General features: G+C 40.7%; 2 protein-coding genes across 8 annotated transcripts; both read right to left on the bottom strand.

Annotated features, from left to right (window-relative positions):
• Positions 1-115: 115 nt before the first annotated feature.
• Positions 116-15,970, bottom strand: wdr90 (WD repeat domain 90). 4 transcript variants are annotated; one of them, XM_057030261.1, is made up of 43 exons: positions 15,700-15,970; positions 15,505-15,596; positions 15,172-15,348; positions 14,893-15,082; positions 14,673-14,816; positions 14,436-14,562; positions 13,674-13,741; positions 13,013-13,092; positions 12,699-12,938; positions 12,497-12,559; positions 12,333-12,401; positions 12,140-12,250; positions 11,781-11,926; positions 11,628-11,685; positions 11,392-11,510; positions 11,125-11,283; positions 10,885-11,015; positions 10,644-10,760; positions 10,120-10,355; positions 9,886-10,022; positions 9,625-9,755; positions 9,246-9,376; positions 8,776-8,937; positions 8,237-8,365; positions 7,431-7,564; positions 7,297-7,337; positions 7,072-7,203; positions 6,832-6,960; positions 6,663-6,733; positions 6,474-6,576; positions 6,263-6,384; positions 5,253-5,409; positions 4,958-5,148; positions 3,909-4,077; positions 3,597-3,711; positions 3,055-3,226; positions 2,531-2,653; positions 2,156-2,327; positions 1,579-1,709; positions 1,074-1,217; positions 788-904; positions 609-693; positions 116-419 (listed from the first exon to the last, which is right to left on the bottom strand). In XM_057030261.1, exons 1-43 carry the CDS (start codon positions 15,710-15,712, stop codon positions 262-264), a joined length of 5,496 nt encoding a protein of 1,831 aa, XP_056886241.1. In that variant the 5' UTR covers positions 15,713-15,970; the 3' UTR covers positions 116-261. The 4 variants fall into 4 exon arrangements, with proteins under 4 accessions (XP_056886241.1, XP_056886249.1, XP_056886256.1 ...); XM_057030269.1 differs by having other exon boundaries at positions 12,699-12,929; XM_057030276.1 differs by having other exon boundaries at positions 14,673-14,843; positions 14,944-15,082.
• On the bottom strand, positions 15,836-24,332 carry LOC130524315 (glucagon receptor-like). Of its 4 annotated transcripts, none has more exons than XM_057030334.1 (14): positions 24,091-24,332; positions 22,221-22,279; positions 21,958-22,060; positions 21,761-21,871; positions 21,396-21,538; positions 19,346-19,452; positions 19,094-19,250; positions 18,853-19,012; positions 18,494-18,554; positions 18,342-18,411; positions 18,175-18,266; positions 17,813-17,951; positions 17,382-17,423; positions 15,836-17,213 (listed from the first exon to the last, which is right to left on the bottom strand). In XM_057030334.1, the coding sequence occupies exons 2-14, from the start codon at positions 22,269-22,271 to the stop codon at positions 17,142-17,144; spliced, it is 1,308 nt and encodes a 435-aa protein (XP_056886314.1). In that variant the 5' UTR covers positions 22,272-22,279; positions 24,091-24,332; the 3' UTR covers positions 15,836-17,141. The 4 variants fall into 4 exon arrangements, with proteins under 4 accessions (XP_056886314.1, XP_056886323.1, XP_056886342.1 ...); XM_057030343.1 differs by having other exon boundaries at positions 21,396-21,517; positions 24,091-24,330; XM_057030362.1 differs by lacking the exon at positions 17,813-17,951 and having other exon boundaries at positions 24,091-24,330.
• Between the last annotated feature and the right edge of the window lie 1,196 nt (positions 24,333-25,528).

Below are 25,528 nucleotides of genomic sequence, written 5' to 3'. Positions count from 1 at the left end.
CCATCCAGACACATTTATATACGTGCTGTCTGTCTACTGTCAAAACAAAGTACACAAATGATCTGTTCATCATTTCAGTTATGGTATATAAAGAAATACAAAAGAACAACTTGCATCTGTAAAAAAAATCGGTTTCATTTTAAAAATCATACAAATATAACAAACTGTAAACATCCTACACAAAGCTTCGCCCATTCCCCCAAACCTCCAATTTACAAAAATATCTCTTTAACAATAAAAATAGAGTGAACAATTTAACATTCAAAGGTCACGTACATCCCACAGCAGGATCTCATTAAAAGCTACGGTGAAAAGAAGTGTTCCGGAAGGAGAGAAATGGCACGTCTGCAGTGAGTCGCTGTGCTGTGTGAAATCCTGGCACCTGCCGCTGCCCCAGTTAATCATCTTCACCACTCGCTCTAGAGAGACAGGAGAAAATTCATCCCAATTTCTGGCTCAGTCAGATTGACATTCACTAAATCCATTGTTTCCAGGAGAATCCTTGGGTGTGGACCAGGACACGTTAACTACGGTACTTGTTATGTTCACAAATGTAAATGTTAATATTGAACATGAACAATGAATAGAAAACCAAACCCTGAGTTTACCTTGGGATCCCACAGCTATGAGTTGACTCTTACAAGAGAGACTTAAACAGGAGATCCAGTGAGGCAGGCTGATCTTTTTTATGATCTGCAGTCAATAAATAAACACAATTAAAACAGCATAACAGCAGAGATAATGTCACATTAGCATTAAAACAGCCGCACAGTGGCACAGGTGGTACCTGTTTTTTAACAAGGCTGTAGAAGGTCAGCTCTTTCTCTACCCCATAGCCAGTGTAGACCACCAGACTGGGGTCTGTGGGAGCGAAGGCAGCCAGACTGGGAGGGGGAGCGTCATCCTTTAAAATACAAAAATAAAGTTTCCAAAAACATTATGTGTCTAACAGTTAATAACCACTCACTGAACCACGTTGAACAGGAAAAAGGTCACAAATACCGAAGACATAAAGGTTCCAGTCATCAGATTTTTCAAAACAAGTAGATTATCTTTAAAAAATGAAACAGTACCCCTAAAAAAGAGGGAGCAGGAAAAGTCAGCCAGTCCAGCAAATCACACTTGTCTTTCAACCAGTCAGCAGCCCACACACTGACGCGTCTGTCGGCGCTGGCGGCCAGCCACAGCTCGTTTCCCTCCAGTCCAAATGTCTTGCACTGAAGATTGAACAGTGAAATATGTCATCAGGTGTGAGAAGAGTCAGGGAGCGCCGACCTGGTGTCATTAAACTGTGTCACACCAGGTTAAACCTCATAAAATGTGGATGAGAAGGAAATGGCAGTGTCTGTTCATGAAGGGAAGTTTAAAAAAACCTGTCAAACACACTCATGTAAGAGAGGACAAGGGCCACTACATTTGACATCAATTTAAAATTCTCTGGTAAGAAATGTCTTTTTAATATTGGGAAGGACTAATTAAAAATTAAACCCTCATAAATCATTGAATTAAGTGACAATTCTGTTTGGGAAAAAAAAGGCTTATTAATCCTTCCAACAGTTGTTAAATGGACTAACTTACATGCTGGTTCACACATTGGATGGTACTGATTGGTGCTCCTTTGTGATCTCTGATGACTCGCACCGTCGCACCATTCACCGTGCTGCTGACAGCCACCAGACCATTTTGCCCTGCTGAAAGGATCACATGACCTACGAGGGGGACCACAGAGGCCTGTTATATTACACTGACACCAGATCATGTCTTAGTGGCTCAAACTCATCAACAAAGACCAGTGAATAAAGAACTTGACTACATTTCATGTCACTAACCCACAAGCAGAGACCCTAACCACGCCCACACAGGATGTATGAAAATGCTTAAATATGGAGTGAGTCGTGCGGAACAGGGTTGTGGCATCGGTGTAGGCAGTAGCTGATTTAAAATTTTAAAGATCAAGCTGCCTTTCTCTAAGAAAGGAGCATAAAAACAGGCGCAGCTGAGGCCCTGGAGTCAGAATGCTGCAATAGAGGTCAAAATAACATAAGTGTGCCAAAGATACATATAGAGCTGCATTGGATAATTAATGTTATAATAAACAATCCAAAATACTCTCACACCATGCTAGCATCATAGGGAGTATGCTGCCGCCGCTCACCATTTGCGGAGTACTGTATGGCAGTGACCGCCACGCCATCATGAGGATGCAGCTTCAACTCCATCTCTGACGAGGACAGTCGGAAGATCCTCAAGGTGCCATCGCTGTATCCCGCAGCCAGACATGCACCATCTTTACTGGAAGAGGGGCTCCAGCATACACTGCCACAGGCCTGACAGGAAAGGAAAGACGGGATTCATTTTAAAGTGTGCTGTCCCGCTACTCCGGGAACTCTGAAAACATCTTCTAATGTTTTATCATTAAATTATTACGTCATTAAGAGTGCTCAATGTTGCAATCAAACGTTCCTCAAATGGCACCATTATGCGGGACCTTTTGGATCTGTTAGCTTTAAACATTGTTCTATTCCTTTACCTGGCTGAGCACCTGAAACTGCACCATTAGCTCAATGCTGGAGACCAACCACACCCTCACACTGCCGTCTTCACTGCAGGTGGCAAAGTATTTCTCATCAGGGCTGAATGCTACAGCATTAACCTGGATAGCAGAGAAAGCAAGCACCATAAGAGAATCAAGCCTTACATTACAGAGTATTCCCCTTATAGCCCGATATTCAGAGTACAAACTGACATCAAAGTTTTGTAGATTTTCGATGAGCCCAGTTAGTATTTTAACTACTGCAAAGTGCAATTAATTCCTCCTTAGACTGGATATATACAGTTCATGATGTATTTCAATGAACATCAATTGTATTCAAATGCCTATAAAATGATTTACCATTTTGTATTTTGTTATACAATTATACATTGTATACATACAATTACAATACATACATTATTTGTTGTATAATACAATTGAGCTGCTGCCTTTTTGAAACACGTTTCATACCAAAATAGTTATTGCGCATATAGTGAATAGGGCAATTGTGCACACAGTACCTTGTTCTTATGGCCGCTGACCAGTCGGATGCTGCCATAATCTGACCAATTGATGTACCAGATTGTTCCTGCTGTGGTTCCAATAATGCCCATGTCAAGAGTCTTGTCAAATGCTGCACTGACTGTCGCCCCGTCCAGCATTATCTCGTGCTCCAACACCACTTTGGTCCTCCTGTAGCACAAAAGGGAACGCACAATGTACCATTTGTAATGAGGGAAAACTACTTCAATACACATATTGTACAACGCTGCACAGTTGGCTTTGTTGTTCACAACAGCAAAAGCTCATTAAAGACAAATCTCTGGATGACGCAAAGACAGCCAAAAGTTATAGTCATAGGGAGGAGACTATAGGGGAATATTTTATTTATATGTGACAATGCAGACTAAAAAATATCAAAGGTGTGCAACTGTTTTTTTGCAATTAAGTAAAAATGGTAATAAGGGCCTGACATGATCGGTGTATCTGCGATAAATGCCACCCTGCCTAGAAAATCACAAGCAAATATGAACGAATTAAAGAGAGAGAATCAGCACCAGACCTTTGGTTCACATTAGAGAAACTGTCCTGAGGCTTTACAGCCTCGACCTCCCACAGACGCAACCAGCGGGAGTTGCTGCCACTCAACAGACGATTCCCTCGACACAGCAACACTCCTGTGGCAAAAAACCATTAGCCAATTGACAAAACACATGAATGCAGGGCACACAGCACAAAATGACAGCAACTTTACCACCTAAGGTAAAGATCCCCTACTGATACAGACACAAGTCACCAAAAGCACCCCTATTAATAGGTTAATCCATGCAGCGCCACTGTTGTTCACACAAGACAGTTGTAACGGAATTGTTACCAATTTCGCCCTCTTCGGCTTCCCAGGTCATGAAACAATGCTGTGTGCCAACATCCCAGATGCAAACATGTCCTCGATTGGTGGCAGTGAACAGGAGTGAGTCTGCGTGGTAGGACAGCGCTGTCAATTCCACATCACCCACTTCTGCTGGTGCTTTCACTCCCTGGAACTAAACAAGATGAAACAATTTCAAATGTCAGCAGTATTTTAATATGTTCCAAATGAACAAGGAACGGCAACATGTTAGTGGGATTGATGACATGGGCTGAAATATGTGCAAAAAGACACTACATTGGAATAATTCATATTTAAATCTGAATTGCTAAACTTGAATTGCATTAAAATACTGCACTAATTTTTTGCATTAAGTTCTCAAAATGTAATTTCAATTTACAGTAACAGACATCCAGGTAGTTGAGGAAGAACAATCCTTCACAATCCGAGTGAAGATAGAGAGAACTCCTCTTTGGCCAATCGGCACCTACAGTGTGTGTTGAGGCCATGGAACATTTCCTGAAGTTGCACTTCAATTTAGGTTTCAGAGCCCACGATATATAGTTATTCAACCTACCTTTAATGTTTCTAAACTCATTTAAGTGGGAGAAAAATGGTTAGTAGGATGAATGGATCACGCCACAGCCTGAGCGGGGTTTGTGTAACTTTCCTGGGTGGGTTGGAACACAACGTTGCCGGTGACTTAAGATCCACTAAGTTGCAGAGCAGGAGCTCAAGCCCAGTCCCCCTGCTCATCTCAACCACACGCAAGCGCCCCGTGCTGAGCTGCAGGGCTCAACAGCCTCCCCGGCACAGCTCGAGCTCTGGAAAATTTCTTGGCTGCACCACTGGTAATGGCGACAGCACCATGAATTGCATCATGTAATTTGTGTGTCTGTAGTGTAACACATTGATTTATGACAAGGATTAAGTGTTGAGAAAAAAATCATTGACTTAAACTGTTTAGAAGAGTGTGAGTAACCAAAGTTCTATTCCCTTCATAACTAAATCACAAGACATCAGTGTTAAATAAAAGTGCTCCTACTCTCTCTTACCCTAAGCTCAACGTCTGAGCCGCACGCGTGGACAAAGCAGAAGTAAACTCCATGGCTTCCCACACAGGCCAGCTGGTTGGCTGCTGAAGGGCTGAAAGCTGCATCATGGATGAGTCCAGATACACTGATACTGGACAGCAACTGGAAGGTGTCGCTATCCCACAGAGCAACTACTGGATCAGAAAAGCCTCCTATGGGACATTGGACAAACCACGCTATCGTAAGCTGCCATTTTCTCGACCCAAATCAGTGATGCATGCACAACCCTATTATTTAAATAATGCACTTAATTGACCAGCAGAAAGTAAGAAGCGATCATCCGAGGAGAAGGTGAGGCACTGCACTTCCCCGCTATGGTGGAATAAGGTGGTTCGACACGTTCCGTTTTGAACATTCCAAATGCAGATGAGGCTTCTGGCGCCATGACTCCCGCCAGATGCTGATGCCATGGTCTGGACAAGAGTCACACACAGGGAAAATGAATACAGATCACACAGTTTTAGAAGGCGTGGAATAAGCAGATCTGTAGAGGCCTATGGACAGAAACACCAACTAATCGCTATATGTTTTCACAGTGCCACTTGTGCTGATGACCTCAGAAGGCTGTGATTATCGCAGCAGTAAACGGTCCATCTCCTGCAGAGATGTCACAGAGCATTCACCGTTTCTCTGATGAGAATGGACATGTGTTGTCAACCGAAGGTGAAAGAGGTGATCAAACACAGTTGCCTGGTGCAGAGGCTGACCACTCTGCTCACAGTCTTACCTCTGTCCAAACTAAAGCCAATTTAGTCCATCAAGGTCAAATTTAGTCTGGAGACATGGCTATGCTCAACAGATACAACGTTGCAAGAAATCAAATATTTTCAGACTGTTTCATTTATTTCTAATCTGTGGCACAGTTACTGTTAAATGCTATCTAGGGTGATTATATTAATGGATTCTGAGAAGAACTTTAAAAATATACCCAAATATTGTCCCTTAACATTTCTGACAGACTATAGCTTTAATAGCACTCTGAGACTGCTTAGATGTATCAGTCGACAGTTGAGTTAATGTCGAGCTACCTCCTGATTTGTGGTTCCAGTGACCCTCTCTGATATCTGTCTCTAGATGAGATGGACACTTCCATTAAATGCATTTGTGTGACAGAGTGGCAGCAAGGGAAAGAAACACCAAGAACATGGCCTGTAAAACTGCATTTCTCAGCAGCTTAATGGCTGTTATTAACATTTTGTAAATGCCTCTTTGCATTTACTGCGACCGACTGCTGCCTTTAAACATGAACTAGCTGTACTTGTGTACCTCCGTATTGTGTGTAATTGCCAGACAGGAGATTTCCTCGTGGTGGCCCTGCAGGTGTCTCTGACGTCCAGTGTGAAGGTATTCCACCACCACCACAGATCCACAGGTGTAAGCAAACAAACCTGCAGCAGCAAGTATTTAAAAGAATTTACTGCAAAAAGTCCCACATTACTTCATGTTCTGAAAAATTTATTCTTGCTTATATTACAACCTTGTTCAGGGCTCCACACCATATTATCCCGTCCATTGCCGTTATAGCCAATTACAGCTTTCAGCTTGATGCATTCTTCTCCTGGTATGGGGGGGACAGCAGCCTGGATCAACAAAAATATAAGATGGGCCACCACACCAAGCAATACAAGACTAAATGATTATCTTATTATCTTTGAATAATCTTTGCCTGATCAACAGTGGAGGTCTTGAAACGGGAAATAAAATGCCGGTAACAATCAGGGCGTACTGGCTCTGTCCCTTTCAAACCAAGTAAACAGGACAGGATCATTATGATTGCACGGAAGACAAGAGACAAGAACTTCAGCATTTAAACAAAAAAAGACAAAAAAACCAACCTTTGTCACTGTGACGAACTGTCAGGGGAGAGGTCTGGTCCGGTACTGTGATTTTGAGGAAAGAGGGAGCAGGTCTGGGTTCAGCAACAACACCTGAACCACTGGTTGAGAGTGGAACCGTTTCCTCAGCTGGAGAATAGCAACAAGGGTTTATCCAACAATGCTGCAGGTATAAATCACCACATCTAGACATTATTTTGAGAGTCATTAACAAAATAAAGATTTGAAAACCCAACTTACCAACATGGTCCAGTTGGTCAAGGGTGCTGATGTCTACCGGTGGTGAGCATGGGAGAGGTACCAGCTTTCGAGGAACTCCATTTGACAGGACCGACTCACCCAATTCAGATTCGGGCTCAACTACTTTCAATTCTGGCAAAATATCTTTTCAGTTAATAACCACAATTCAATCAGGTGTGTATATTCTGAAATTGTAAGAGGAATGTAAACAGTGAACTAGGTTACCTGTTTTAGAAGCTGATCTGTTGCTTAGGACGGACGATGAACTGTGATTAAACGCAGTTAGATTTCAAAATAGGTTAGTTTGGAGAAGTCCACATATTTATAAAGAAATACAAAAACACATCAGACATAATTACCTGTCATCACTCGCAGACTCCTCAGGAAAAGGCAGGAAATCCCAAAAGAATATAGCATCTCCCACTGAGATGACGCCCAACTGGTCCGGGGTGAAGCCCACCTGGCAGATGGGCTGACTGTGACCGATGAACATCTAGCAGATGGAGACGTGTTGCAGTGACTATGCAGGGAAGTTATTTACGCTGGCACAAACCCACTTACAAGACAAGTCTGTTCACATGGGAATACATTTTCTTAACATGTTAGTCCGAAAAGAGTAAATCACAACATTATTTAAAATAAATTTAGAGTTATAGTAATGTGTTGAGGATACAGTATATACAGGTAGAGTATTCAGGTGGGCTGAATACTCAATGTATTAGTCTGACTCATGTACACAACCACGCAAGTCTTTGTTTTGAAGAAAATTTCACATAATTGTCTGCTCTCCTGATGTATCAGATAAAGCCATCTGATGTTGTCACTGAAAAAAATTGTGGTATTGTTGGATGTTAATAGTCTGTCTGCTGTCATGATATGTTGTTACAGCAGTGCAGGGTCAGACAGATAGATCTACAGGGGCTCTCTTTTTTAAAAAAAAATGCTCCAAATCACTCTTTTAGACCTGAACAGAGTGTAGAACTATGTTGAATTTGAATGGAACTCTCCTTAAATTTTTAATCATCAAAGCATTTTAAAACTAAATGGCATAAATTCTGACATCTCAATAGATGTTAAATTGATTAAAAACCTTTTTTACACTATGACTACCTAAAAAACCAAACAGCCATGTATGTTTCACAGCAGCAGCTTATACTAATCTTACCTGGGAATTAACATCTAGTTGCATGTTGTAATCCCAAACTTTGACAGCATTGTGTCCTGCAGTCAGCAAAAAACGTCCGTCCTCACTCACAGCCAGAGAGGAACACTGGTGTCTGTGCACTTTAGGCACCTGTCAGGATGATGTACACAGCATATTTATGATACCATTTCAATCTAAAGACGCATTCACATTCATACACCAGTGCCAGAATGTTGGCTGTTGATTCACTGTTCTCCCTCATTAAATAGGAAAAGAGGTAGTTGTTATATTTAGGTGGAGTGCAAATTTCCAATATCTGACTACAATTATCTGATATAAATATAAACACAACATAAAAGCTTTGGAACTGAATATGCAAACACCCTCAAATTTACCCAAACAGCATGAAAAGTTCAATATTTAATGCAATAGGTTTTAAAATCTATGAAGGTGTGAGGAAATCTAGGAACTCTCACCGGGTAGGTAATGTTTTTCTGGTTATTTCCAGCAAAACTATCACTTAAGAGTAAAATAATACTTAATATTGTAATTGTTGTTACCTCCCGAAGAAGACGGCCTGTCTTTGTGCTGAGCCAGAGGATTTTGTTTGCCGATGTGGCAACCAGCAAGTGCTCAGTGGAAGCCGGAGAGAAGCACACCTTCAGTGCAGAATCAAGATGAGGGCTGTGCACATCTAAAATGCTCACATCGACATGGAGCAACTAGACAGAGATAAAACAAGTCAGTGGAGAAATGGGCGTAGAGCAACGTGATCTCAGATGAATATATCAGTTATTTGAAATGACATAAACACACCAGTTTCTGTCTGGTTCTATCAATAAGATAAACATCTTCAAAGAAAATGCAATAAATCACTGATGGGTTAGTGTTGTTTTAATACAATGGACACCTTAGCAAAACCTAGGTTTTTCTGGAACATAAGACATAAATAAGGTAATCAAATGTGCATATATCACATCATTACATCATATCCTCATCCGTAACACTGAAAGCTGATGGTGTGCTGTACCTCCTCCAGAGACTTGGAATCAGCAATGGTAACAATGTACTGTGTGGGACCAACAAAAGCCAGACAGCGGCTGTCACTGCTCACAGTGAGAGTGTCTGAAGCTCGCTCAGGGCCTCCAGCTACCACATTATCTAGAATAATTAGGAACAGATTAAATCAATCGATGCAATGTTAAAGGGATAATGAACATCCTTTGGGGCTGTGTAAGGTACTTAAACCTCACTGGTGTAGTAATTGCTGAATCAATAAGTGGCAATGAAGCAATTTAAGTAATTAATCAACCAGCTGCCAAGGATTACTTTTTAGTAATGTTTCTGTCAAGAGTTTATTGATCACTGTATCATTGGTCACTGTTTAGGAACTGGTTTAATGTACATACAAAGAACTCGGATCACATTGTAGTCTTCATCAAAGGCGTTGTAAAGAACCAAAGAGCCCTGGGAGTCAGCGCTGTACATGAACTCCCCATCTGGGGTGAAGATAAGGCCCATCACTCGACCGCTGTGTTGCCTGCAATTAGTTCCATTTCATTATTTACACACTGCACCCAGAAACAAGTGAACTCAGACGCTTTGACTCGTTTCCCATGAATCTAAAAATAGCTGTAGTTAATAGGCAGGAGCCCTTTTCTGATACATACTTGTGTTCAGCCAGCAGTTTGGCACTGGAGATGTCAAAGACTCTGACAATACCAGAGTTGAACCCACAGGAGATGTGACCTTCACTGGGATGGAAGGCAACACAGCCAGGGCAGTCATCAGACACAAAGTCATACAACTATTCACAGGATACAACAGAATGAAACACTGTTGTTAAAGAGGAATTTAGGTGATGAATTATAGAAAATGTAATCATGTACATGATGTTTACTGACCTGATGCAATGAGTCCATACTCCAAATGCGCACCGTTCCATCGGATGAAGCAGTTGTGAGATGCCGACGGATGCCATCCACACTGAAGCCCAGCACAGTCTCTGTGTGTGACCTCATTAGTGTGTTGTAACTATGGCTCTTCACATCTAGGAATCCCATGATACCAGCAGAACTGCAAGCAAGGACCAAATGGTTGTCCGAAGAGACTGAAACAAGGCTGACGGGTCCCTCAAGCTCTGGAAAAAGAAAAGAAATTTTCTCCAAATAGAGTGCTTGCTGCATGGAAGAGTCTGAGAACCCATCTCAAAGAAAAAGAAAAATATTAATTTTGTCCTTCAAAAAGTATCAAGATTCCTGAATGCAGCAGAAAAAAAGGGTACTGGTATGTTCTTCCACTGCAAATCAGAATACAGCTAGAAAATCCAAAATGACCTTAAGATAAATAACTGCTGAGGGGTGGAAACAGTTACAGTTATCATTTTCATCAGTCAAATAATGTCACGCTTCCACGGGGCTTCACTTACGTGCTTCCAGGAACACATTAGTGAAATCAAGGGACCAGAGCCGCAGGAAGCCATCCTCAGAGCCGGTGCAACAGAAAGATGAGGACATGCTGATACTGTTGATGGCAATGCCTGCATCTGGAGCAAGCAATCACAAACACACACACATCTTTACATCAAGTTTTCATCTTTCAGTAATAACCACTGTCTTGCTTTTTAAACTAACAACATGCACTCTGTGTCATAGTGATTTTGAATGCACCGGTCTTAAAGGGTGGTTTCTCCCTGCAGTTGGAATGCGGTTGTTGTGCAGGCTGCAGCCTCCTGATGTTTTTGATTACAACTCGACTGTAGTCAATTTCGAAGATATAACCATTTCGACTGCTGGCATATCTGTGGGAAACCAATCATGGATGAAAATAAAGATTGCCACTAATTATAGACTAGGAGAATTATGCCATTTAAAATACTAGGGGGGGGGGGCACTGGGTTGATCACTCACAAGGTAAAATCCCCAAGACACGGGTTAGAAGACTGTTCCTCAAAGGTCACATCGGTGAAGTCTATCGAGCGGTATTCACCGAGGTCTACTGGACATGAACGGAGTGTACCATTCCGCACACGCCAGAGGCGAATATTATCCCAACCACATGACACCATCCTGAAAAAAACAACACACCTTACAGCAGCATCCTAAACATGCATCCTTACCTTGGGTAAGAAATCAATGAATATTAAATTAATGACAAAAACAGAGCAGGACGGGTACCTTGTGTCGTCAAAGAAGGTGACCTTCATGGTGTTGATGTCAACATCAGTATGAGCTTTAGCTAAGATGGTCACGTCACCTCCTTCCCTAACTTTCAGAGTATTCCACACCACCACCATCTTTGATAGGTCAACATAGAGGATATAAGTCACAGTATGATTTTAGAAAAGGGCCAGTTGCAAAAAAAAGTAAGTGTATGACTCCGTTTTCAAAGCTTTTGTATTTTTATTGCATACCGTTTTAATTTTGCTGTCTTTACCCACCCCACACAGGATAGCGCCACTGTATGAAAAGCTTCAAATCACAGAGACAATAAAAGTGAGTCAAGAATGTGCGCATGTACTAAAAAGAATGTTCATAAAAGCAAAGCAGCATATAGATTTGGTTACCTCAGACAGGATAATGAATGAGCAGCAATCCTGAACATGGAAAGACAGGTTCCTTTCTGGTAGTTCCACACTCGAACTACACTGTGGTTGCCCATTTGTGCCGAGGCCAGCAGTGTTGTGTTGCCATTAAAAGCCAGGGCAGACACCTATAGAGGAAGCACGAGGCACACATTTCTAAACTGAACGGACTAGGGGAAAAAAAAAAAGAGCTTTACTGGTACTCTGGCGACTAGCAATGAAGAGGTTTGTGTAAGTGTTGACTCTGCATATGAGTTTCTGAGTCAAATAAAATTGAAGGATCGTAGACAAAGTCTTCCTATATAGTGAAAAGGATAAAGATCAGATTGCAGCTCATTTACCTTATCGGTGTGGCCAATAAAAAATCTCTGCTGATTAGAGAACACGTTCAAAGAGACAATAATAGCATGACAGGGATAAACCACTGCATCACCCGTTTTGGTCCACAGTGCCTAGGGTCGAGAAATACAACTATTATGGCTTTTTCTACAATAATTTCCTTTGATCATCTAAAACTACGTCAAATGAACATACACAGCTTGCAGTGGCTCCTCCAAAACCAATTATCCGATTGAGCTTAAGAATTGGATCAGGAAGCAGCTTCTAATAGGGAGAGTAGAAAAATTAAAAAAGGCATTGAGACAATTAGATTCATTGATTTTAATTTCTAATAATAAGGAACTCCATTCTCCTTTTACCTTCTGTGTGGGTCCTTTAGACAGTAGAGGATGGACAGGAGATGGAACATTAGAGCAAAGAAACTAAAACAGATAAAACGAAAACACCTCTGTGAGGTTGTTGCAATGTGCTGGACATGATGCATGAAAACACAGAGGAAACACAACACAACACAACACACATCACAACTGATTGTAAAACTTAGTCAATTTGAAGCATCACCTCTTCGCTCTCCTCTGCTAGTTCATCAGATCCCTCCTCTGGATGTGCATACACATGCACTTCTCTCCCAGTGATGATTGGGGCCATTAATGTGTCCTGGTGTGAACTGGAGCATGTTGATCTCTGCTGATGCTGGTCATCATTAGGGCTAAGTGAACCATCTCTCTGGTGTTTGGAAACTACTCCCAACTCTGGAATGCTCGTCACCATGACAGCTTGGTTCCTCTGGAACTGAGAACACTGACAGTAAGCAGTAAATTTAGCCTGAGAAATATTTGAAATCTTACTGGTCTGACTAAATTTGGATTTTTCACCTGTTTACTGTGGGACATACAATCCTGGACTGGTTTGACATGCTCTTCTGTAACGGGGCTTCCATCATCATTGGTGCATTCTGTGAAGGAGATTGATATATATTGTTTTTTATCCCTGATACATTCCTGTTAGGCCCTATGCATAGAAACATAATTAAATTTAAATGACTTTCCAAACAATTTGCATTGTAACCCATTGTAAAGTCAACAGCAGAAAGCCATCCAGCACAAACAGGTTACACATGCTGGATGGCCTTCTGCTGTATAAACATGTTAGTAGAAACCTGAAGATAAAAAGATGTAAACAGAACCAAGCTCCACATTTCCACTAGAATTCCTCTCTTTAACAACTCATTGAAACATCTAATGTAAAGATCACCTTAGACTTGAACATATAAACCGTATGTCCAGTGACTCGTTGGCTTGAGTTAATCAGTTAAAACTAAAATGATAGATGACTACAGCAGACCACAAAATGTTAAATGACTACTCTCCTTTAACTTTGCGTTTGTGACCATATAATTCCAATAATTTTATCAATAAAAATAAAAAGAATTCAGCAGGCAGCACTTCAATGACAGCTTATTTACTGGATTTCTGAATAAAAGTAATGGAAAAAGGGTCTGAAAAAGCTACATTAATTGTGGCATTTATGACTTACCAGCCTCATTCTTGGACTTTTCTTTCTGAATGGAGAAAAATGGTAATTTTGATCCATCTGAAGGAAACCTTTTGCAATTAGAAAATTTATTTTAGTACATTGGGATAATTCAGATAACAATTTCAATAAAGACAATTACATATTTTACTTAGGTAACCGGTATGTAAAGTAAATATATCTTGTGGACACCTGGTTTGTGGTATAAATATTTGTGCTTCATCCATAGAAAAAAAGAGAAAATAACATGTTAATATAACATGTTATTTAAAAAAATCCCATACATCACAATCAGGCCAAATGTAAGAATGCAGAATTCCTTTTTAGAATATTTTTTACTAATATGGGTGTGTGTCAAAGAGCAGCAGATTAAATAAAACTCGTGGATGAAAAAAGCAAAGATACTGTAACTCATCCACTTTGTGGGAGCCTACAGAAGAGATGAAATTACCTCCATGAAAAGGTGAAAAGATTTAATGGAACTTACAGATCAAAGGGGGATAAAGAAGAAATCTAAATATAAGTGCAAAGTAAGACTATCTTATTAACCACACTGACCAGCCTGTCAAAAAACAGGGACCAGCTTAAATACTTTTAAAAAAAAATGTAGATGAACATTCTACTGATGAGGTTACGATCCACAGTCAGCTATGGGAAACAGTTTGAACTTTCTAGCAAAAGGTTAAATTTCAATTAATTTACTGTTGCACTGAATGCGTTAGTGGTAAGATGAATATGTAGAGTTCTTGAATGAGACAAAAATACCTGATATAATCATACAGATCATGCCAGGACGTTCCTTTAGGGACAGGAAATGCCATCTCTCTGGGGATGGGACCAAGTCCTTGAGAAGATGTCAGACCCATCAACTTAGCTTCATTGAAAGAAATTCCTGTTAAGGAAGAAAATAGCAAAGGTAAATATGTATTAAATTCGCAAAAAAATCTTAATTGCAATATATATAAAGTGAACATGAATATTGGTGATCTGTGAGGGTGTCACCTGGATCAAGCAGCAGGTCAGTAGTAAACATGTTTTTCACTGCCATGTTTGCACAAAGCTTGATGCTCTTCAGGCTGTGGTAGGAGTGTTTGAGATAGATGGACATCATGTATTCTAAATCCAGCATTAGACAGGTCCAACGCACTGAAGGAGGAGCAGGACCCATCAAACCTGGAATGGTGTCAAATGTACTCATATACCATACATGAGTATACTCAACTATCAACGGGCCAGAGCTGATGTGTATAACAATTTGGATGTTGCATTTTACCATGTCTATTAGTTTTGGCTCTGCCTTCATAAACAGAATCATTTGCAGCTGCACACAAAAAGGGAAACTGGAGCCAGGTCGGTGTTGACTTGAACTCTTTAAACATGTTGGAGAAGGAGATCCGGACTGCAAGACCCCCCTTCACACATCATCATGAGAAAGAAACAAAAATCTGTTATTCTCACACAAATCTTAACACATAATCGTGTTAAATCTATATTTATTTACCTTCACTGAGACATCCAGGTGGACTATGAAGTATTTCCCAGGGGTGGGTCTGAACAGAAGATAGAAGTACCGTCCTGTCAGCCCCAGCGAATGCTTAATGTTTTTGGGAACCAGAATGTAGCTGTTGGCTGGGACAGGAGCCCTGATCCGGAACACTGAGCACTTCAGTGTCTTGTTCTGCCATTCAAAGTGAAGGTAAAGTAAGAAATCATTGGTCAGAATATTCAAGGTTACTCCATAACTGCGTGGGCTTCAAAGCTGCAGTGGACTCTTTATTTTTTTTTTTTAGATAAAATACTTTAAAACAAATCTTTAAAAGTTCTCATTGATTACCATGGATGTTGACACATCTCCCACTTTTGAAGACCTTTTCCATTCTTCCACTTTGATGTGCTTAAATATGTTGACGTAAGGATGCTGCCAATCTGCGAAATAAAAAACAAGACAGGTCCGTCTCAATTCCTGACTTCTTTATGTAGCTATGGAATTGTAATGTCAGTGATGGATGTGTAAATATGTCACCTTTACCTTTGCAAGCCATAGAGCGATATATCGCAATCGGGAAACTTCAACGTCGATCTGCAATTTTGTTTAAATCAAGCGGCTTACGGTCATGTAAACGTACATTTGGTGAAGTTAGCTAGCAAAAAAGTCGTATGAAAAGCCCGTTCACCGTATCACAGAGGTGAAAATGTGATACCCTTTTATTAGCTTACGAAATACGAAGACAATTGCAGTCAATAGGGGAAATGAACTAAAATTTGCGGGGATCTCTGTGTCTTGTTTGTTCCCGCTTCAGCTGCCGCTGTTGTCATCGACGCTGGTGACGTTCCGTCGCAGGTAATTCTGGGTAATGAAGTCTATAAATCAGAGCCAACGTCGAAGAAAATCCAAAGGATTTTAAACTGAAAAAAGTTTTAAATCACATCTCGAGCTAAGCTGTGAAGCAACGGTTGGGTGTGACTCTATAGCAAATATGATTTACTTTAAAACATACTGTTAGGTTCAAACGACCTAAAACATGAGAGAGAGAGAAATGAGGCAAAGACAACAGCTTTAAGTTTTACTTGCAGCAAGGAGGACGGGGAGATGCGGTCAGTTTCAGATCTCCAACACGTCCTGAGACACACCTCCCGCCACCCTTCTTTTATTAGGATTAGGAGGTCCCTAGTTACATAGAATTCAAATGTGCCTAAAGGGAGGGGGGAAACCCAAACAATAGCAGGGTCCATTTATAGTAAAACTTGCAAATCATAATGACGAGTGCGTCTTCATTGAATTATCAGCTTGGCTCGCACACACAGCACATCCTTCCATACAAGGTAAAAGCCTATACAAAGAGAATAAATTCTCCTGCTCCTCCCTGCTTCCCATGCTGTTATCAGCGACTCCGGTCCATGTTGCATCCTGATACTCCTTACAGCGGCTGTATCCTGTTGTTCTTGAGCAGGTGTGTGAGCTTACACATTAGACATCACGAAGCTTCAGCATTAACAAGTAATAAAAGCATAATGTCATCTTATGTAAAATGTAGTTTTTTTATGGTTAAAAAACCATGCAAGGTGTTCACATTTTCAATACATTACAATAGTCACAGCACAAATCTTGGTTTAACAGATTCACATTATACTCACAAATATACCATAAATGTCAGATGTACCTTAGTCAGAATCTATATTTACAACATGTGGGAGTAACTCTACAGGGAAAGAAACCTGCATTTGCATGGATGATTGTCCATTGTCATCCTGTTCATCATTTGCCAGTGTGCTGTCATGATTTAACACCACTGGTAATGAAGAATCACCGGGCTGAGTGAGGCACGACTGTCCTTCACATCTAAACATCAGCGACCGCCCGAGACTGGGTGAACTGCCAGGCCCTGGCCTCAGCGTTACGGGTGAAGATCTGTGTTGCTCTGGCACCGTGGCAACGGACAACGTTTCTACTCGAGAATCAGTCACCGCTAGTCACTGCCCACAGCACACAAATTCAGCTTCAGTCCTCCAAATGTGCCACTTCCTCCTCAGCTCTGTTCTCACCTGCATCCGTGAGGAAAGTAAGACGGTTCAGATTTATTTAGTCATTTTTGTTTATTTATTTATTTATTTTGACGATTTTATACTTTTAGACATCACAAAAATGGAATAGCTAGAGTAGTGGAAATTAGTAAGTTAGTTTTAGGAAGAATGTAATGTGTAATAACAAACCTCTTTGTTAGCGTAGCAGTAAAGCACAGACACAAGTAAGCCCTGTAGAAAGGTCATATATCAGGAAAGGCCATGTCATACACGTGACAACAAAAACAATTGGGTGTTTTAAAGCACATACTCAAAAAGAGTACACAAACAACATTTTTGCAGTTAATTGTTACTTGGTCACCTTTCCATATGTGAGGAGAAATGCGTAAATAGCTTCTTTCTATTTTTTACCAGAGTCCAAATTACCTCACCTATGTACACCCATTTGATTATTCTAAAGACTGGAAATACATATTTCTACACAGCTCAGGTAAACTATGTAAACCACTGTAAAATTTTGGTTTCATATTAAATTTATTTCTAGAAAACTAAAGTAAGTCAGTATTTTTTAGAACATGATCGCACGTCCACAAATAGCAACAGACACTAATCAAGCCCACCTGAAAAGAATTCAGAGTAAGGGTGAAAAAGACTTTAATGTAGCGCAGAATGCCAGTTGTTTGCTCATCTGTAGCAAAAATGAATATGATTTCATGAATCCCAAACAGAGGTATAAGGGTAAGTGTTGCCTTGGCAAGCCTACAAACCAGAAAGAAGAACAATTCAAAGGAGAAAAGAGTAGAAGTGAGTAAGCAAGGAAAACCACACAGGTGGAGATGTGAATTTGAAAATGTGGGAATTTCACAATCCCTTTATGTCAAGTCTTTAACCTGTGCTAAAATGTTTAAATAAGACAATAAGCATTTGATCTGCTGTAATGTGTCTCTACCCAAGGGCTTCACAATGCAACGGGTCAACTTGCCGAAGTTTGTAATCAGGGTATCCACTTTGTTTGTTGGCTCTTAATTTGGAGAGAATTACCTTCAGGATCTTCATGAAAATTAAAAAGTTGATCTGTTGATCAAAGAATCAATATGTCAATTGTGCATGCAGTACACATTTACAGTGAGTGGAGATTCAATCACTCACCAGTGAGGCAAAAAGAATTGGTAAACGGATAATCCACCAATAATTCATGTTTTCATTGAAGGCCCAACACCTGTAAAAGGGAGAAGCATGGAGAATCATATTGTCTGTGGTGGATAATTGTGACTGCAGCAGATGGGAACAAACACACTTACTCTTTGTTTTCTTTCAGAAGTTTCATCACAACCCAGGGTATCACAAACAATAGTGGTGTGCCTGATCAAAGCAAATGGCTGAAATTAATTTGTAGCTCTCTGCAAAGTAATTATTCACAGCTGAACTTAATGACATACAGGGTGGAATATCACAAGTCTTGCAAATGAAACTGAGCAACTACTCCATGAAATTTCACATTATCTATCATCCTTAGAGGTAGGAGATATAAATGGCCGCTGCTAATTAGCAGGTGACATCTTTACAGGAGGAATGCTGACACCCCATGGAGATAACCTTAGACGGTTAGATGGTAGGTTTGATCAGTCTTTTAGCATCAATAAATACCAAAAGAACTCACCCCAACCAAGACAGATGTAGGGCAAGTGTTTATTGTTATCAATGAACACTGAAGCAATAAGAACAGAGTACAAATAAACCGCTTCTCCGAAGAACCAACAATGATTGGCCAGGACACAGTACTGCATCACAGCCTGGGCCATTCGGCAGCCAATGGCAGCCTAGAGGAAGAGGTCACGTAAAAACAGATGTTACCTGTGGGCCACAGCAAATAAAGAAGGATGATCGTTCAGCGGCTCTACCTGGTGACTTAGCATCTCTCCCACATCGGTCTGTTTCACAATCTCTCGTCCCCAGTGCCGTTCCAGCATAGTGTCCTTAATGATAACCGATACAGCTCGCAGGATGAGGGACAGGAAGAGATTAGCATGAATGTAATTCCTAGAACAGCGCAATTTCCTGGAAAACATACAGAAACTCACAGTATAAAATATCACTTCAGTTCCTTTAGTACTATTTCACTGTGGTGCTGCGTGTAATGTGGTCTATTTTACCTTAAGCTCAGAAGAATGACGAGCGCTGTTGAGAGTGTGAGGAGGGAGATGGAGTAGCCAACAGTGTACACCATCCTGAAGTTCACCATCATTTGTTTGAACCACAACTGTAAAGACAATCCATGGCACTTATTTAAATGTCAGCTCAATAATGGTAATCCATCTTTAATTTGTCATTGGCTATATCCGCTTGCTTATACAAGCACAAATAAGGATTGCTTTATTCCTTAATTATTAACTAGGATTAGATTTAGGATTAGGTGTCAGCGGAGCTGCTGCACAGTTTCCCATTCAATCACAGTTATGCTAGTTGGAAACCTTAACATTTAATCATTATCACTGGTAAAATTTTGATGTGTGGACATTTTTGATGTCTCTAAATGATTGGGAATATCTAAGATTCCATTTACTAAAGGAACATTCTCTTTCTTATGGGAGAACGCAAAATGATGCACAGGTGATTAAAAAGAAGAAAACACAGGTGACAGCCATGAGAGCAATTAGGCAAGTGAGAAATGTAACGAATACCACAGGAGTCACACTCATAGGGCGACAAGACCAGACAGGGAAATGAACACAAGGCTATATGAACTGAGATACACCCAAAATACACTTTGTAGAAAAATTTAGAATTCTAAAAGGAACCAACTACAAAGTACTGTACAAGTATGATCTGTTCCCACAAAATTCCCACAAAAACGATTGTGACTAGCTTTGTTTCTGGGATGAACCAACAAGGATTAATCAGAAAGATGACCATACAAATGGATCATAGGAACACTTTTTAGAAGCAGACTGGCTCTGCATCGGTCTTCGTTGTTTCTGAGTTTCATAACAGAGCTTGAACCACATCCATACACATACAACAGAGTTTTTTCAATTGTTTACTGCAATCAGCATATCCACGGGCAGACAGTCTAATCAGTGGACACAAACATAGTGGGTCCATAGTGAGATCCTCGGCTCAGCAGAAATGACAAATGGTTTACAGACAGGGAGACGGTTGGACACAAGTAAAAGACATTTAGGAATTTAGGTTAGATGAGGAAGGAAGAGCAGACAATGAGCAGACACAAGACAAACTAAACACAAACGTAAACAGAAACTAGCAGCATCAATACAGACACATTCACCTTTCATAGACATCATGAAACCTGTGCATAATAAATAAAATACAAATGATTCTTCAGCCTTACAATGGAAATCGCATGTATTCTATATCAATGTGCATTCTTATACAGTGGGACCTCTACTTATGAACGGCTCTACATGCGGAATTTTCAGGTTACGAAACGTCTTTCCTATTTCCTCTTGTTACGAAATAAATTTCAGGATACGAAAGGCAAAAATACGCTACCGCTGCTACTCGCAGCTCGCGGAATTTAGCGAACGTAAACTTGCTTGTAGCTGCTCTGCTATTGGCTATCGCCTAGCATCTTCCTGTCATCCCATTGGCTAGGAGGGACGCCAATCCGTACAAGTTTGTGTGTATCCCAACGTCGCCTTCGTCGTCTTCGGGATTTATTGTGGGTGTTTGTATGTTTGTCCATTAGATGGCGGTGTTACCACAAATGTTAACGTTCGTTGCTAGTAATGACGGCTAATGTAATATCTAATGTATTAGCCTGTAATAAAGTTCATTTTGTCCTGGAGAAGCCTTGCACTGAATTCCTACATTTATTGTGCGATAATCTAATTGTAACATGTATTTGTTACATGTTTAGATCCATTTTTATGATTTATAAAAAAATTATGTCCGAATTTTTGGGGGCTTGGAACGGATTAGGGCATTTACATGGAAAACGCGTCTCTACTTACGTAATTTTCAGGTTACGAAACAACTTCGGGAACCAGTTAATTTCGTAAGTAGAGGTCCCACTGTAAATTCGAGCCACTTGTGCATCAAAGGCTTAAGGCTAACCCTAACCCTAACCCTTTTACTCTGATCATACTTACATATGCAGCATCGAGGACTACTAAACTAAATGTCTGAGAAATGCAGGACACTCATGGAACGTATTAATCCCTGTGCTGGAGACATTTGCTGTACCTCATGAGATGTGACCTCTTCCTCCTCCTCACACTGACTCTTATCCCTCCACACATGCCCGCTATCGTCTCTCTCCCAGAGGCCATCGAAACCGCAGCGTCGACGCACAACTCCCTGAGATACTGCAGGTAAAATAGGGAGGCCTTGAGGGATTGATTAAGGCATAAATATTATCTGATTACTTATTATGCAGATAATCTGGCAACCATGAATATTCACAACAAATGTGTTGTTTTCAGAATGTTATAAGAAATATTATGACAGTTAGAAGAAGCAAACGTGTTACTTCTGTCAATTACCATCACCTGATAAGCATAATGTGAATGAATGAATTGACTACGAGTTATTTCCAGGTGATTATTTACCTTTTTCATACCAGGGCAAGTAGAAAGGGCAGGATATGTTGACCAGGGAGCCGGCAGAAGCATCTGGCCAGCAGGCGTATCTGTCAAATGTCCTATTGCAGAAGAGTCCACCTGTGACGACAAATCAAAGATGAAGCCTCAGAAACTCTGCATGAGAAAACATTGCTATGCTATTAACACCAAATGAAATGCAATACCCGGGGAGAGCGGCTCGTTCATAATCATTTGGATACAGTCATCTTTATACTGGATCCACTTCTGGTATGTCTCCTCTAAGACTACACCACTTGCTATGTCAGTCTGCAATGGCAATTAAAACACCCAAACAACACACACACACACACACACACACACACCACACACACACACTCACACACAAAAATCCTCAGAAACATTCACAAGAAAAATTATGGCTTCCATTTTTTCTCAAAGGTTCAACACTTAAGACACCAAAACTAACCGTTTTCAAGCAGAGAACCAGCAGGCAGATGAGAACCTTTTTCTTTAGCATCCTTGGCTCTGAGGAAAAAGACAACAGACTCGACCTAATTCACAGGACCTGTGCTTAGTAATTACAGGCTTGAATACCAGCACATGCACTTAAACAAAAGACCACAACAGCACAAACAACAGAGTGCACTATAATTCTGCCTATATTACAGGAAAAATAAACTGTGTTGAAGAAAACGTATACTTTGAAAAAAATTGAACCTTTAAGGGTGATCTGTTGGAGACTGGGCTGAGAAGTGGAAGGTTCTTGGTCCGAGCCCCAGTGCAGACAAAGTAGTGAAAGGTGGTAGTAGTGGGAGATGCCAGAACACCTTCAGAGCACTGCCCAGGTACCCTTGAGCAAGTTACCGAACCCATAAATGCCCACACAGGACCCTGCGTTGGACCCTGCCTTTGCCCATATGCGCATCCTCCTGGTGACCCCAAAAAGGGATAGAACCCTCAAGAAGAGGAACCTATCTCCACAAAGTGTTCCATCCTTTGTAGATGGATTCCTTGAGTTTTTGATGATATTTTACTCCACAGAATGAGGGGGACTTCCTTTTTCTACTGTGTTTAATTCCTAATATTACTTAATCAACTATAAATATTTCCATATAAACGTTATCAAGATGTTTACTTACATCTGTATTAGACCTTTGTTTAACTCATTGATGAGAGCTGTGGTTAACCGTTAGCGGATGGCATCTGGTAGGTTCCTTTCAAACATAGGCTGTGAGTAATAAATGAGATTCAATTTCCCTCTCTGCACGACTGAACCGGTTTATCTGACCGACCTACAACATGACACTTCCACCCCCAGCTCATTTCATTAATAACAGCAGACATTTACTGATATTTTATAATGCATATTCATGGAATACAGATATGGCACCAATGACTGTCTGCCTAATCAAACACTGGCTGGCAGAGGCAGATAATATCGCTTAGAAAACCTCTCAAACAGGTTGGAATATGAGCATTTTTGCAAAATTTAGTCTGGATGAGGATTTTTTTCATCCTGGAAAAAGGACAATTTCTTATCAGTCATGTTTTTCAATATAAATACTCAATGGAAATATTAAGATCCTGCTACTGAGAAGGCAACAGTGTTTACTGTCAGTTTCAAATCCGAAGGCACCGACTCCCCACTCTCTGCAGGGGGTCCCACCAAGTATCCATCAACACCAAAAGACCAATTTATATCATGTTGATAGCATTTAAGAATTGTGGCTGGTGGCAGCACAAGGACTGAAAAGATGTGAAATAAGGTGTGTTATTATTCAGTAAAAAAAAACACCCTGTGGGGAGCTCTGCTAGTTCATTTTGACCACAAACATAATCAGATTTTCTTCAAATAGGCACCGATCTCAACTTATTTATTTCCAGTATACAGTGTTATGTTAAAAGTGCCCTATAATTTACATATTTGTAACCAAATCAGCGAAAACATAAACCATGTGAACCCTAAAAAACTGATTTTTGTTCTTTACATCGAGCAGCATTGAGCAACATTCACATAGCAGCACAGTGACGTATTAACATACTGTGATTCAGTGAGATCACAAATAGCATAAAGACATAAAACATCAACTATTTTGACTTTGTTTGAAAAGGATTTTTAGAATTTTTAAATTCTCCATCTGATGCTAAAAGAATTGCCGTCCTTCTAATTACTTAAATTCCAAGTTTCTATTTCGACGTGCAGATTTTGTCTACACAAGCTTTCTTTTTTTAATCTTCCTCCGCGCAAAACCGTGCGTCATAACGCAACCATTAAAGAAAAGCACCAAAAAAACACAAAAATAAATAAACAGAAAACGTGAAGACAGAATACTCACCGCTGAGCAGCGGAGTGGCTCCGGCTGTGTAAACGCTCCTGAAGCTGCGCACAGTACTTAGTGCCGCTCTGCTCCTCACGGTTGCTCCTCACGGTTGCTCCTCACGGTTGCTCCTCACTGTTGCTCCTCACGGTTACTCCTTACTGTTGCCCCTCACGGTTGCCCCTCACGGTTGCTCCTCACTGTTGCCCCTCACTGTTGCCCCTCACGGTTGCTCCTCACTGTTGCTCCACTCCCTCCTGCAGGTTTCGTGCGTCACGGCCGCAGCTATACTACAAGTTTGTTACGGGCTAATTGCAGATGATTGATCAATAACAGGCAGGTTGACCGCCCACGCGTCATGTGATTGCCCCTCGTAGCGCGTGACAAACACCTTATTCTCGTTTTTAAACCGGAATTTAGACCCTAGCTCGCGCCTAAACCAACGTCATTATTATGATTGATTGTGATAAAAGGACAAACGTGTCTACTCCCAGCTATAAAACATATATATAATATATAATATGTCCATGTGTGGTTCGGTGCTAATTAGATATCCAATTTAATAACCTGTGTGTGTGTAGATGTGTTCTTATGTAGGATATCATTTTAGCAGTTGCCATCAGACTTGAAAGGATATCTAAAGTGAAAATCAGAGGAAAAAAAGTGTAATAGCAGGTTGTGTGTTCCAGCTTCAAGTTGTGAACTGCATGCTGGGACTGCAGATTGTGTTCACAGGCTACGGTTGATCTCTTGAGTTGCGAGTGAGTTTAGGGAGAAGAGATTAACCTGGGCTCACGGGCAGGCGGCTCCACCAGGACATGTTGCTCTCAAAGCATCACCTCACCAGATGGCTGACAGTTGTGATTCACTTCAGTGAGAGTTCAGTAAAATGTTTGATTTAGACTGTAGTTTTGCATTGTGCAGTAGGATTTTGTACACGAAATACGGCTCATATGCACTGCACACACACGCAAATGTTATTTTTCTACAATCTGACCAGATTCAATGCAACTGCTGCTTCTTATTATTTATGAGGATAAGGCGGACTCTTTAGTGTTGATTTCTTCATCCCTATGGCCATGTACATGCTTTCATTTGCCAGTGATTGGATGTACCTGAATTTCTTGTGATAACAGGGACTCTTAATAACAGCTTTCCACTTTCAGAATGGGTATGTGGATGCTGTTTGCAAAGGAAACAAACATCAGTGAATGATAGTGTAATAACAGGAAAGAAGAGGCTGATGAATAAGAGGACACCCAAGAGCAAAAGGAGAAATGCGTCTGGCGGCTGATGGGATGTTTTTTATCGATGTGTGTGATCACCTCTTTGCATTCATGTGGTGATTGGAATGCTCAGCATCTTATTTAAATTTAATGCATAGAAAGATGCCCTCCAGAAGCTTCCATTTCAGGCAGTTTTGTGGGCCTTCTGCTTGCAAATTGTCAAACTGCAT

The sequence above is a fragment of the Takifugu flavidus genome, chromosome 1 (genome assembly GCF_003711565.1).
Source record: "Takifugu flavidus isolate HTHZ2018 chromosome 1, ASM371156v2, whole genome shotgun sequence".
NCBI lineage: Eukaryota > Metazoa > Chordata > Actinopteri > Tetraodontiformes > Tetraodontidae > Takifugu > Takifugu flavidus.
Note: the sequence above shows the minus strand (reverse complement) of the source record. Positions and strands in the feature narration are given on the sequence as shown.